Source organism: Gymnoscopelus microlampas (genome assembly GCF_963454915.1).
Source record: "Gymnoscopelus microlampas genome assembly, chromosome: 10".
Classification (NCBI taxonomy): Eukaryota; Metazoa; Chordata; class Actinopteri; order Myctophiformes; family Myctophidae; genus Gymnoscopelus; species Gymnoscopelus microlampas.
Genome location: NC_139947.1, coordinates 23,721,891 through 23,735,981, shown reverse-complemented (window position 1 = coordinate 23,735,981; position 14,091 = coordinate 23,721,891). Strand labels below are relative to the sequence as shown.

The 14,091-nt window shown below is 43.4% G+C and overlaps 1 protein-coding gene across 1 annotated transcript in view; it reads right to left on the bottom strand.

The window, feature by feature from the left end:
* nphp4 (nephronophthisis 4) overlaps positions 1 to 8,692 on the bottom strand; it is a 118,192-nt gene extending 109,500 nt beyond the window's left edge. Inside the window, exons 1-2 of the mRNA XM_084069349.1 lie at positions 8,575 to 8,692; positions 2,892 to 3,015 (exon numbers count right to left, since the gene is read on the bottom strand). Of these exons, the coding sequence (XP_083925475.1) occupies positions 2,892 to 3,015; positions 8,575 to 8,633 (183 nt within the window). The 5' untranslated portion in view covers positions 8,634 to 8,692. The remainder of the gene's footprint in view (positions 1 to 2,891; positions 3,016 to 8,574) is intronic.
* Positions 8,693 to 14,091: the final 5,399 nt, after the last annotated feature.

Below are 14,091 nucleotides of genomic sequence, written 5' to 3'. Positions count from 1 at the left end.
ACAGACAACGGCAGTGAGTGATAGGGCAAGGATGGGAAAAATCAGCCAGGATAGGACGTCTGCATGTGCGTGTACGTGTGAGGGTACATTTGAGTGTGTGCGTGTAGTGGTGCGTAGTGTCACCGAGTGTGTGTGCTTGTTAGCGCATTGTGACAGAGTTGGACAAATCTTGTCCTTCCTAGTTGGTGTCCTTCCTGTGTTTTGTCCCTTTGTTCGGGGACATTGATTGGTGGAGCTGAGACCTTGTCAGAGATGCAACACACCTAAGGCTAGGCCCAGGAGGCTATGCAGTACATCAGACCTGCAATATCTGCTCGTTCTATCGTCATTTGTTTGTACTTTGTGTTTCACATACATACAGACACTCCTCACCACTCACACAGACATCGCATACATACTGATCTTTCCCTCTCTTCCCCTTGCTCCCCCTGGCCCCCTCTTCTTCCCTTTTTTATGGAAATAACAAAAACAATGGAGACCCCCCCAATTGCAGACCCAGTTTTACACTGTACACCTGTGATGTGACAATAAAGTTGATTCTGATTCAATTCTGATTCTACAGATCCATTTTTGTATTGCTTATTTAATTTACTTCAATAAAACATACAACACAAAAGCTACAGTATATATTTTTTCTGGGAGAATTCATCACAAGAAAAAAAAAATCCAGTGTAGAAGTAGTACCTTTAGGCATAAGTTTACCACATTATAAACAAAATATGCTTAGGCCTATACATAAAACAGAAAGTGTGTGTGTGTGTGTGTGTGTGTGTGTGTGTGTGTGTGTGCGTGCGTGCGTGCGTGCGATTCATTTAAATATGTTATTGCCACTTTAGTATCAGGCAGTGGCAGGCGGTGCAGTAAAAAACTAAACAAAGGATGTGTGCATGCGTGCGTGTGTGCGTGAGTGCGTCACATAGGCACTCACAATGTCAATAGCACGACATGAGCACAACGCAAAGTATACGTTCGGCTACCCACCACATCCAACATTTTCAAACTTTGTGAAATGGATGCGACAGACTTGTCTGCTCCTCAGAACACTCTGTATCAGCATTAACCGACAGCTTACTTAACCAGTACCGCTGCAACTCAATTTATTTCCCCCCATTTTCCATTAAAGCAGCCCTCAATGACCCATGAATTTTCTCCTTTGACAGTTTTCCGGTCATAATGCACAACAATCTTCCAAAGTTGCTCTTTTGTACAACTATACAAAAGTTCCTCAGATGGACACCAAACAAAGCTAGCAACAGTAGCCCATAACAGGACAATAATGAACCCTGAAGTGCAATAAAAACCCAGAAGCTTATTAAAATCAACCCAAGTCTTCATGCAGTTACTTACAGTGGGTATTTATGCACTATAAACCACTAGAGCGAGGAAGGCAACTGCACAAACATCAACCCCCTCCAGTTCAGGGACTTTCCCCAGAGACCACTGCTCTAACCATTTTCACTGCAACACTACCAACATTTTATGAATGAATCCCAAAGGAGCAATGTTCCTTCATTCTACCAGGGAATGCTAAAATTCGAACATAAAGTAACTAGAAATGGGCACACACCACAAAGCGCTTATCTCCGCCAGACTGGGTTGCCTAACCAGGACTGTGTAAGTTGTGGGTTGCAACAGTATATCATGAACAGCATACACAACACTCAAGTTTACACACAACAATGGAAATAAGCTATTAAGCTTGATTGTGTTTTAGTCTTTTGACATATACAGGTATATATGTAAATTATGTGTACATGCATTTTGGCAATAAAGATGCCAATCAATCAAAAGCCCAATAAGCTTATTTAGCACTTAGTGCAGTTGCCTGCCAAATCTATTCTACTGTTAAATATGCCATTTTTAACTCTTATGAGTTGGTACCAGAGGGTTGCACATCACTCGTGTCGAGTACTGTATATACTAAGTTGGTGCAGCGAAGTAGGTGAATGAATCTATTACAGGTGTTCTGTCAGGTGCCATTATCCCCAAAAGCTCATGAAATATCTGCTTTCATAACATCATCTGTCCTGTTCTCTTACACAGTCGTGGGTCATGGGCTTATGTGACACATTACAGTGACTCATGAATTTGGTTGTAAATGGACGTAAAGCTTGTACTGCATATTTAGATTATGTGGTGATATACAGTAATACCTGGGAGGACCATCTAAGTCCTATTCATGCTTTGTTCGACTCACTAGCAGAAGGAAATGTAACTGTAAACTTAGCGGTATGCAAGTTTGTAAAAACTATGTCTTGGTAAGGTTGTGGGTAAGAACATTGTGCAGCCTGTTTATGCCCAAGGTTCAGCTATTGATGAGTTTACCGTTTCCCACTGCTGAAAAGAACTAATGAGGTTTTTCTGTTTGGTCCTTTATTACCGCAGTTTTTGTTGGAGTTTCTCAACTGATCGTCTCCTCTGACTGACTTGCTGAGAGCAAAATCAAAATTAATTTGGTCTGCCTCATGTCAGCAAGCTTTTGCTAACATTAAAGCTTTGTTGTGTTCTGCTCCAGTTCTGTTAGCGCCCCGATTGGATCAGCCTTTCAAGCTTCACATGGATGCAAGCCATATTGGCTTATTGGCGTACTCCTTCAAGCTAATAAACAAGGTATTGAACGTCCAGTTAGAGTATTTTCCAAGAAATCCAACTCCTACCAGCTGAATTACTCAGATACACATTTTTATCCCTTGATTTTTGTAACCCATTTTTTTAATTAACACTGTAACACTATATATCTGTCTGCATGCGAGTGTGTGTGTGTGTGTGTGTGTGTGTGTGTGTGTGTGTGTGTGTGTGTGTGTGTGTGTGTGTGTGTGTGTGTGTGTGTGTGTGTGCGTGCGTGCGTGCGTGCGTGCGTGCTTGCTCCGTGTGTCACTGCGTGTTCTTACCGCGGTGTCTCGGCCCAGTTGAGCGGAGAAGACATACTCCAGCTGGAATACAATGGCCAGAGCCTCGTGATTGGTCAGCCGGAGCTCCAGGCTGCTGCGGAGGACCAGACGACAGGAAGTTGAGCTGGAGGGAGGGGGGGAGAGAGAGAGAGAGAGAGAGAGAGAGAGAGAGAGAGAGAGAGAGAGAGAGAGAGAGAGAGAGAGAGAGAGAGAGAGAGAGAGAGAGAGGTCTGAGTGAGGAGTCTTGCCAAAGTTTATAATCCCTCGTACGACAGGGCCAGAGACAGCAGATCTATAAGCTCACAACGCGTCGCATTGTGAGCTTGTAGATCTGCCGTTTCTACTGTAGGACACGTGATACCACAAAGTATATATCAGAGTGAGAGAGAGAGAGAGGCTCTGGAGCCAGAGAGGAAGTTCGGAATGGCCGGGTGTCGAGATCAAGCCGGAGGATTGATGGGATGGGAGGCAGGGAGCAGAGAAGAGTCAGACGTAAGTAGGAGAGGTGATAATAGGAGAGGACAGTGAGATGAGGCTCAGGCAGTACAACGTCGGGGTGGCGAAACGGAACAAAGTAACAGCCGGGGCAAAGTGGACAATTGCAAGAGGAACTCAAAAAGAAGGAAAAGGTGTGGGGGCGGGAGGGTGGCGGAAAAAGGTCTCCTGCCCAGACAGATGGAAAAGCAATACTTCTCCGTCAAGTACAACACGGGTTCAGACCAAAGAGCCTTCTATTGCTTTTAGCCATTTTTACACAGTTTTTCTTTTTTTTTTATAGACTAGAGAAGAGAAATGAAATTCAACAATCCCCGGGAACAGGGATTGTTAAAAGGAGCTAGCTACACTCACTATATCCATTGCTCTTTTAGTGAATGTCCCCCTCCACCCCTGTGTGAGCTACATACCTGATAGATGTGATTTCCATCCTTCACAGTTCAACTGTTTCATGGACGAGAGCATACCGTTGCTGTCAGGCAGAAAGCTCTTATCTCCATATTTTAACTTTTTATGTTTTTATTTCCTCTTTTCTTAATTAGCACCCTACTTTGTCATTCTACAGTGTCACACAAAATTTGCAAAAAATAGTAGGCTTGAGCTTGTGTTTTTAGCTTGTTTGAGTTTGAACTACAATTTGTGCTTTTTTTTTTTTTTTGAATCCTGAAAACAGTTTTGGACATACAGTACAGTATGAGGTAAATCCCGAGTAAATCCTGAGTATTAATTCAAATGTAGAAATTGACCTGCAAGGATTAAATGAACACGTAGTAATTTACTGTGTATAGCTGAGTGCTAGCTTGACACCAGGTTAGAAAGCCTTTTTAATTTTATTTTTATTCTACTTTGTCCCCCACAGGATGGCACTGACAAGCACTTGATTTTTTTTTCCATTCTGTTGTAAAATACACCAGGGCCATTACAAGTGAAACAGACTGTTGGCTTTAACTGAGAGAGGAAATAAAAAAGGCATTTAATGTAATTACCACCTACACTTTTGTTATCATAGACGACTGGATTTCTTTTATTTTGTTTTGTTAAAGGCTGAGGTTTCTGCTGGAAGCTAAACATAATAGTCAGGGTTTCTTATTTTGTTTTGTTCCTGTTCAGAGACGACAGATGCCTAACTCGCTTGCGAGTAAAGTAATGGCAGGCATCATCTGAATGACAATTACGGTTCTCCATGTAACACGGTAATTGCATGGGGAGGTGCTCTGATTGTTTACTGTGTGTGTGTGTGTGTGTGTGTGTGTGTGTGTGTGTGTGTGTGTGTGTGTGTGTGTGTGTGTGTGTGTGTGTGTGTGTGTGTGTGTGTGTGTGTGTGTGTGTGTGTGTGTGTGGAGTGTTTTGACTTTGTATGTACAGTACATGCTCTCTTGGGCTTATAATATGGCCACATAATCACCCACATAATTGCCATATGTGTTAGCATCTCACATAAATAGTGATTCTCAGTGGGAAAATACTCCAAATTTCAATTCAGATACACTGGTGGGTTGGATATCAGTTGTCTGTGTTTGGCTTCTAAGTGGGCATTCAGTTCCTTCCTTGTCATTACTGGCTGGCCTCCAACCAGTTAAACTGACTGACTGGCCCTGCTGACGGCTGGTATCAACATAGATATTGCCTGTCTGTAAATGGTCTGCATTTTTATAGCACCTTTATTCAAAGCGGTTTACAATGTACGTTACTGGGCGCTTGGGTGGTGCAGGGGTAAAGCATCCTTCCACCACTGCAGAGTCTAGGAGTTCAAATTCACTGCAGTGCATCAGGCTTGGCCGAGCATCTATATGAACACAATTGGCTGTGTTTGGGGGGAGGGAAGCCAGGCAAGGAGGGCGATCTTTGTCATTGCGCCAAAGACTGCTATGGGCTGGGGTGGCGCCAGTCAGTGGGGGGTGTTGAAAGGGAGGAGTAGGACGGAGATGCTATGTCCTCCCGGTTGGCTGTTGGGGCTCCTCACTGGGCAGGTGTGTACAATAGCAGTGGCAACATAGAAAAAGGGATAATAATAAATAAAAGGAAAATAAAATGCATTACGTTCACCCATTCACACACACATTCACACACCAACAGAGGAGGAAATCATGCAAGGCATCAACCTGCTCATCTTGCGCTGCTAAAGGACAATTCGATACAAAACCAGGAGGAGCTGGGGATCCGGTTCCCAGACTCCACCTCTTGAGCCACCGCTGCCCTATTATCTGTAGAATGGCCAGTTCCAATCAAACACTGTATTAGAACGTTGTACATTCATCGGGATACAGCACAGCGAACACAAAATAACGTCATATTTTTATGGAAAATAATTATCTATGTTTGTGTTTGTCATCTTGACATTTAGGCCAGGGTGGTTGTAGAATGTTTATAATAACACATTTTGATTGTTTTGGATAGAGTTGCCAATTTCCTCCCATCTTATCATGGATCTTGGACTGGACTTAAAATGATTGACTGCAGTCAGAATTTGTGGAATAATAATTGCACAGTATGCAGTAACTTCTATGGTTGGCAGTCACATTCTATCTGTGTGTGTGTGTGTGTGTGTGTGTGTGTGTGTGTGTGTGTGTGTGTGTGTGTGTGTGTGTGTGTGTGTGTGTGTGTGTGTGTGTGTGTGTGTGTGTGTGTGTGTGTGTGTGTGTGTGTGTGTGTGTGTGTGCCAATTTTGCTTTCAATTAGGCATTTTCCAAACACGGTGGTGTCAGTGGAATCTCTCCAAGCACAGTGGGAATGGACATCATTAATAAATGAGACATTGCTCTTGAAATACATAAACTTTCTGGAAGCACCATAATTCTAAATGCAGTGTAAACACTTTTATTGATGTGACCTGTAGCAGTATTCTTTTTTGAAACCTTTTAGAATATAGAAAATGTCTACATTCACGTAAGGTACATAATCTTTTGATCATCTATAAAGAGGAACCATACTGTATATGGGCATATCGGTTGGATTGGTACTTCTGGACAACTCCCTCAAGTCCTCGCCAATGTACGCGCCGGGTTTGAAGTCTTGGTAGGGCTTAAGTAGATAATGCTGTACACTCTGGCACAGCCACACATGTCCCACACAAACCCATCAATATCAGGCCCTCATCATCATGAATTGACCTGCTGTCCCCCATGCTATGGATGCACTGAAGCCATCTGTCCCGACCATGTGGTTTTGTTTTTTACTGCTGATCTTAGGCAGGCAGAGGGTTGGCCTAAGGAAACCTCCACCACTGCGGCGACAGTTTGATGGGGTTGTCAGGTATCATGCTGTTAATGTTGAAAAAAAAGAAAAAAACCCAGGGGGAAAACGCAGCGGCAGCAACATCTGCTTGTTTGGCTGTGAAAAGAAAATATACACTGGAATACCCATGCTTCCTTTATGAGGACTGATGTTTGTACGGCAACAATCAGGGGGGCTGTGTGTGTGTGTGTGTGTGTGTGTGTGTGTGTGTGTGTGTGTGTGTGTGTGTGTGTGTGTGTGTGTGTGTGTGTGTGTGTGTGTGTTTTTGGAGCAAGGTCAATGTGTAAGGGGTATGCAGAATGTATGACGTTGCGCAAGATCGAGTCAAAGAAATGAATGTAAGGTTATGTAAGGGACTGCGTGGGATGTGTGTGTGTGTGTGTGTGTGTGTGTGTGTGTCTGTGTGTGTGTGTGTGTGTGTGTGTGTGTGTGTATGTGTGTGTGTGTGTGTGTGTGTGTGTGTGTGTGTGTGTGTGTGTGTGTGTGTGTGTGTGTGTGTGTGTGTGTGTGTGTGTGTGTGTGTGTGTGTGTGTGTGTGTGTGTGTGTGTGTGTGTGTGTGTGTGTGTGTGTGTGTGTGTACGTGCGTGCGTGCGTGCGCACTTAAGGATGTTACCAGCAGCTGGGATAGCTAAAGAATATGGCTTGTGCAATTCAGCAATTATACAAAAGCTATAAATCCTTACACCAAGGGCATAACAACTGACTGTGAAGTTGTTCATTATTGCCCTCTGTTGATTAGGAGTTTCAGTGTCACGTTCCTCTATTGTGTATGCATTACCTTCTCCCCTCTCAAAGGACCTTGGGGTTGTTTGTGGGAAATTCAATGTGGTGTCTGATGAAATGGGACAAAAACAAACCACCCTGGCTGGGTGGTTTGTTTTAGGTTTATGCAAGTTGACCCTTGGTTTTAATTTAGTAAACATTCCACTTAATAATGTATCGAACAGGTCGAAGGCTTTGCTTTGTTAAGTTGTGCTTCTTATGTCTGTACTAGTATGTCAGTGATTCTCAACCTTTTCAATTTCAAGGACCCCCAGTTTGAAATTAGGCCACGGACCCCCATTTGACACGATTTGTATCTTTGAGACCCCAGTCTACACTGTAAAATTATCTTTGTTAATTTAACTCTGAGTTACAGACCTGTAACAAGACCAATTATATCGGTTTCTAACTATTAAACATTTAGCCCTGACATCAGTCGGGCTCTGCTATTCAGATGCATGTGGCCATTGCACAAGACTTATGGTGCCTTGATAAAAAAAGTGTCTTCTTACTTGAACTGATAGTGTATAATGATCATTAATGACCAATTGACCATGTGAAACATGTTTAACACATCGGGTGCCAAACACGGTCTGAACCGTGTGTTTACATAGTGGCGGTTCCGAAGCTTCGGTGCCGAACACGGTCTGAACCGTGATTTCAGTCTTTTTGTTTTTTTCGTTTTTCTCCGCGCGGGCGGGGCTAGAGCAGCTCTGGGAGCACCCATTGTAATCCTGCGAAGGAAGTGCCAGATCGCTCACCGGAAACAATTTTTTTTCCCCCATCCGCTTCCTGTCTATTTCCTACTTTGAAACGCCTATATCTCCGAATCTGTTTCCTGTGGGGAAAACCGGTCATGCACGATGCGCGATCCCCCCCCCCGTTGTAACCCGCGAGGGGAATGTTATGGTTCCAGCCTGTAGCCAGGCTCATGGCAGAACATGAATCGATGCTTTTTTTTGCGTGGATTTGCTTGTAACGCACGCGGAAACTTTAAACAGCAAAGCGCAGTCAATGGGGAGAATGCTGGCACCCACGGTAAGTTGTTATGAAAAAATGCTGGCACCCGATGTGTTAATATACATGGATGTCTGAGAAATGTGTCCAACAACAACTAGTGTTACCATGCCTTTCTGGCCCGGTTGGTGTTTCAAGCACGTAACAGTGTCAACACGTGCGTCTTGCTCTCACCTGTCCTTGGTTGGGGTGTTCTGTCTGGAGATGCTGCCTGCCCGTGTCCTACTCCCCATGGACTGCGGATCCAGCACAACCACCTGGGGCTTCTCCACGAAGCCCCAGCCGTTGTGCACCCCCACATGTAGCCTCCTTTCCTGTATGGCAACCGTCCTCAGCGCTCCCTCTGGTCCCAGCTGTTTCTGAAAGTCATAGAAAAGTTAAGAAAAATTGTCATAAGGAGATTATATTCCAATTCCATACAAGCTGATATCCTATAAGGGAAGAAAAAAAAAACTTGAATGGCATCCGGAGGTAGGAGGAAACATGGAGGATTATCCATGTAGTTCAGTTACACACTAAAATCCTCAGTGTTACTTTAGCTCAGAAGACTCTTCTGAGATAAATGAACAGTGAATTTCACTGCATAGATTATTCGACCATATGTTTGACCTAACTTTATTATTCAGAGTGACTAGAAAGCAAAGCACCATCTATCATAATAATCTATAGCCTACTGTAGTAAGATGTCACCAAATTCAAAGAGCCATCAGGTTATGTAGCGTTAGTTACATTAGGAAACCTGGAAACACATTTGTCATCTCTTATCATACCAGGCTGGTGTCACTAAGAGGCTCAGTGGATGAAAATGATCCAAGTTTGTGGCTTCTGCACAGTCTCACTTTAATGGTTACAATCTATTCCTAAAGGAATCAAGTGACTTTTCAAGCCGTCTATTTCATCAGCAACATTATTCCTAAAGGAATCAAGTGACTTTTCAAGCCGTCTATTTCATCAGCAACATTACACACTGCAATGTCACTGAGAAGAGTGGAAAAGTAACGTAGGAGTTTTAATTGTGCGTGTTCAGTAGCGATCGTGTAAGACCGAGCAAGTGCTAATCCTTTTGAGATCGTGCAAAACTAGCTTGTTCCACCCACTTAACATGCATAGTGGCCTAAAGCATTAGCCCACTGTAAAAAAGGGGAGAAAAACATTCTGGAAACACAGAGCAAACTACATTCGTATTTGACACACAGACCAGATTTTCTTTTTCTATGGCTCATCCAAAGGTGAAAAAACACAGCTTCACCGAGGTCTTGTTACGTAACACTAGACATCCACTTCCGACCCACTACTATATCTCGCTCTGTGTAGGAAGGATTACAAAATGGACAATGAAGCTTCTGGATTAGATTTATTTCATCACAAATCATAAATAAAATGTTCTAAACCAATGTCAAGGCTGTGGAAACACCAGGGGGAAAGGCTACAGTGTGATTAAAACTGGAGAATGTATTCTATGCCAAAAAAGAAAGGATTAGTACATCTCCTCGTGTGGATCTTTTGCTAAGATATAATGTGAGGAACACAGTAAATTCCTGTGGGTTCATTTAACTCGGTGGGTGTACAAATCTAACCAAATGGGACTCTTATGGGTCCATTCTTGTAGACACATATACAGTACAGGTATTTGGGGCAAGGCTGAGTCCACCATTGTCTTGGAGCTGTAAACAACACAGGTATCAGCATCGAGTTAGATGGATTTTATAGAGCAATATATTTTTCTGCTCTAGCTCAAAACTAAGGTTAATTATCGTAGTGCAGGACATGCAACAAGAAAGATCAAGATGGGGCGTACCATTATTTGTTTTTCAAGCTCCCAAGCCACAAAAGGAGCCCAAAACACCTTTGTTTGCACCTCCAACACACCGACATCGATTCCTTTCCCTCGCATGTACTAGGGTGTGACGTCGCAGTAGCTAAAATAATTATGTTAGATTTGTAGACTTTCTGAGTTACAAAGGGATGAATTAACACAAAGGATTTTACTGTTATGTCCTGACACCACCCCAGGATACCACCAGCACAAACATCATCAGACATCAGGCTCCATAATAATAATAATACATTTCATTCATAATGCATTTTTTTCAAACAAGTCTCAAAGTGCAAATTTGCATGAAACAACTATAAAAAGGATCTTAACGAAAAAGAAATATCGCTGAGGGGGAACAAGGAGGTTTTAACTTAAGATGTTTGATGTGGGCCTCAAAGTTCAGGTGGTCCCCCAGGTTAGTGACATCTTCATGGCTCCCTGTGCCTGCAGTCAGACCCCCCTGCACCCCGATGAGAGAAAGTAGCTGGAGGTGAAGTAGCACTTCTACGTAGCATTTTTGCAGCATACACTATAATCTTCATGGCAGCTCAGGGCATTTTAAGAAAAGGTTTAAGATTGAAGCCTTGTCGAGAGCTCTTCTACAAGAGGAAACATTTTGGCTGTTGATTTGGGCCCTTCTTCTTCTTCTTCTTCTTCTTAGGAACAGGCTCTGTGCATAGCTGTAGTCCCTGGTTTCCTCATGAAACCTTCATAAGTGTTTTCCAGTTCAAATCTGTTGCAGAGCCAATCAAAGCTATGAGAAAATGAACCATGTTCTGGAAACCTGGAACAAAAATGATGCACAGAGTCTATTGTGGACAAAAGGAAAATAGGCTACACTTGCCCAGACTGCAAAGGCACCATGTACAAAACACACTTGCTGTTGTTTACTTGTGGCCTCGAGCTGTATATATTAACATAATAATCTAAATTAAGCATGTTAATGTGGTGGTTACGCAAACTTCTAATTAATTAATAAGCCAATAATCATCTCAAATCAAACATCGGGGGAGCCGTTGTTTTCTCCAAAATTGTGTTTTTCGTTTAGACTAATAATAATGCAAATGCTTGCCTTGGTTTAAAGCAGTCATTATGAGTTGTTTGTGGGTGAAATGAATATATGCAAATGCGACAAGAAATCAGAAACAAGTGTTACACAAACTAAATCAATAGGAGTCTGCATTGTCATGGCACACGCTAAAAACCTCAGTGTTAGTTGTCCCATTTGTAACTCAAGAGAGTTATAATGGAACCAAATGGAGACGTTAAATTAACGCACTGGATGTTACTGTGCAGTGGCTTCGCGGGTAACCGCTGGCGCTAATTCAGTGATGAGTGACAAACGTTAGTCTGACCCAGAGTACCAGGGCACACTGAGTGTGCCTCATTCTTTCTCTTCTCAGACTTTTCTACCTCCTGTTTCGAGCTCGCTGTTCCCTCCTTCACGTCTCTCACTCCCACACTCTCCTTTATCTCCCTGTCTCTCTCCTCCAGTCTTCTCTGTCTGTCTTTCCCCGTCTGTCTGTCTCTCTCTCACACACTGTTGAAACCGGTTTCTATATCCACCCACACCTTCTCAATCCAATTAGCATATCAATTGCATGTTGGTTTTTAAATTCAGCAGCAGAAGCTGTCCGTGTACTGTACAGCCCACGTCCTCTGTCGCTCTCTTGCTTCCTGTCGTTTTACATTTCGCTCCCAGCTCTCTATTGCTCTCTCTGTCTTTCTGCAACCCTTCATCATGGAGCCACACTCTTTCTTTTACTATCTGCTCAGCACTGCATGCCAAATAACAACCATTATCCCTTTCGTTCTCCCGCCATCCCAGTCTGTCTTCCCCGAAACTCTCTCTGTATTTCACTGATTGCTGTCCCTTCCTGTCTCCCTCTGTCTCGCAGTTCCTCTGAACAGTAAACATAATCCTCGACAAGCCTCTCCTCTTATTTCAAGTGTTTTGTTTATCCTCAGTGGGAAAGCGGCCAAGTTTCACATCTGAAGGCTCTCTGCTCAAGACCTGGGAGTGCCTTCAGAGGGTTGGCTGCCACCAGGACCCCAAGGCACAATAGCGGGAACTTTAAGAGAAAGGGAGACAGAAAAGTCAAAGCGATACGCCAAGTTTTGATAATTACAACCCCGGCGAGCAGTAGAAAGTTCATCATCTCTTTGAAAGATATATAGGAGAATGTGGAAATGGCAGCGTAGCTGATTAGCATTGTCTGCTTTACAGCGGAGGCAGCTCTGCTTTGGCTCAGGAGTGTTACGTAACTGCCCTGCAGTTGGACTGGAGCATGCCACGGGCTACTAAACCGTCACGCAGCTCGGCCCCGCCACCACGCCACATGTGCCGCACGTTGTGTTTGCGTCGCGAAAAGCGTGGCAATTACCAGACAAAGCCGGCGAGCGCACAGGCAACACGGATTACATCCCTGGCAAGTCACTCCAATTATGTTTGCGGCTGCTCGACAGGGCAGCAGGCAGCGATCACAAGCGATCTGTTTTACCGCCGTCATTTTCCATTTTTTATTTAACACCTCTCGCCGAGTGACTGCGAGTGCTGTATAACAAGATGGCCGCAAAAAATATCTTTCAGCTATATAAAGATTATAATTATGATTGTCTTTTTTTCCCGCCTCCAATCTGTCAGCCATCGCCTTTTGTCGACCGAAGTCATACAGAGCCGGCGGCAGCCAGCGGGGAGAGGCGACATTGTCTCTTGTCAGACAGGCCTATAATGAAGTGATCGAGAGAGAAACATAGAGAGAGAGAAGGAATAAGATGGGAAAGAGAGAGAGAGATACAGTAGATGTTGGGATGCTTCTAAATGAGGAGTGGGGATTTGGACCTCTCTGTGCCTCCACCTTAAGTTTCTCTTTCAGATCATCGCTGTCGGGCGGAAACCTTGTATGTCCTGTATATTCACTGCTGACGTTTTTTTCTTTTTTCTACTTTGTACATGTAGTGTTTTATATGTGTTAATTATACTAGACCATACCCGGTGAAGGGCGCAGACGAAAGTAGTTGCAAACTTGGGGTTATTGCACATCCTGACGCGCGGTTTCTCCCCCGCGCGCATCCCGTCGTGCCACCCCCCCTCCTCCCCCCCGCGGTCACCCCTCCCCACGGGCAACCCCCCCTTTGGCCTTGTTTTCATAGACCTTGCTGCTTGTTTCTGGCACGAAACCTGGCAACGTTATCTCCCATTGTTTGAAACATAAACGCTAATAAGAAGCTGAGATTTGATGAAATTGAAAAACAGACTTTGCAGTTAAGTTCAGATGGTAATGGTCAATGGCTGTGTGCAAAATCAGAGCAATTGCTCCAGCCACTGAGGAGAACCGGGCAGCTTCACCATGAGACCACTACAAACAAACAGACATAGTCAAATTATAGGAGGATTGTATTTTGGTGTTATTTTTATGCTATGTTGATGAATTAAATACCACAATGGAAACAAGTCCCCAGGGCTTTTTTGTGTAATCCTTTTAGCCCAAATGTCTGACTGTACAGTACCTCGAGCTGTTTGCATTTCTGTCTAATAAAGTATTCAATCAGTCCTAAACCGTTACTTTTCAAGAGATGGAAAGAAAAGAACCAATGGATATAATGTAGTTAATATTTAGTCACAAGCTTGTTAATACTTTTCATTGAATAAATATTTATAAAACCCACAGACAGACTTAATCACTTTCAACCAATGTCATTCAGTATACATTAAGTCATTATGTAGGTGATTTTACTAAATAGCAACAATAGTTGATGTACAGGCATACAGCATGTCGCATCGTGACGTGCTGTGAGCTTGTAGATCGGCTATTTTCACTACTTTTGCACAACACTGTCATACAATGAAGTATAAAATAGGGCATTAATTTAAG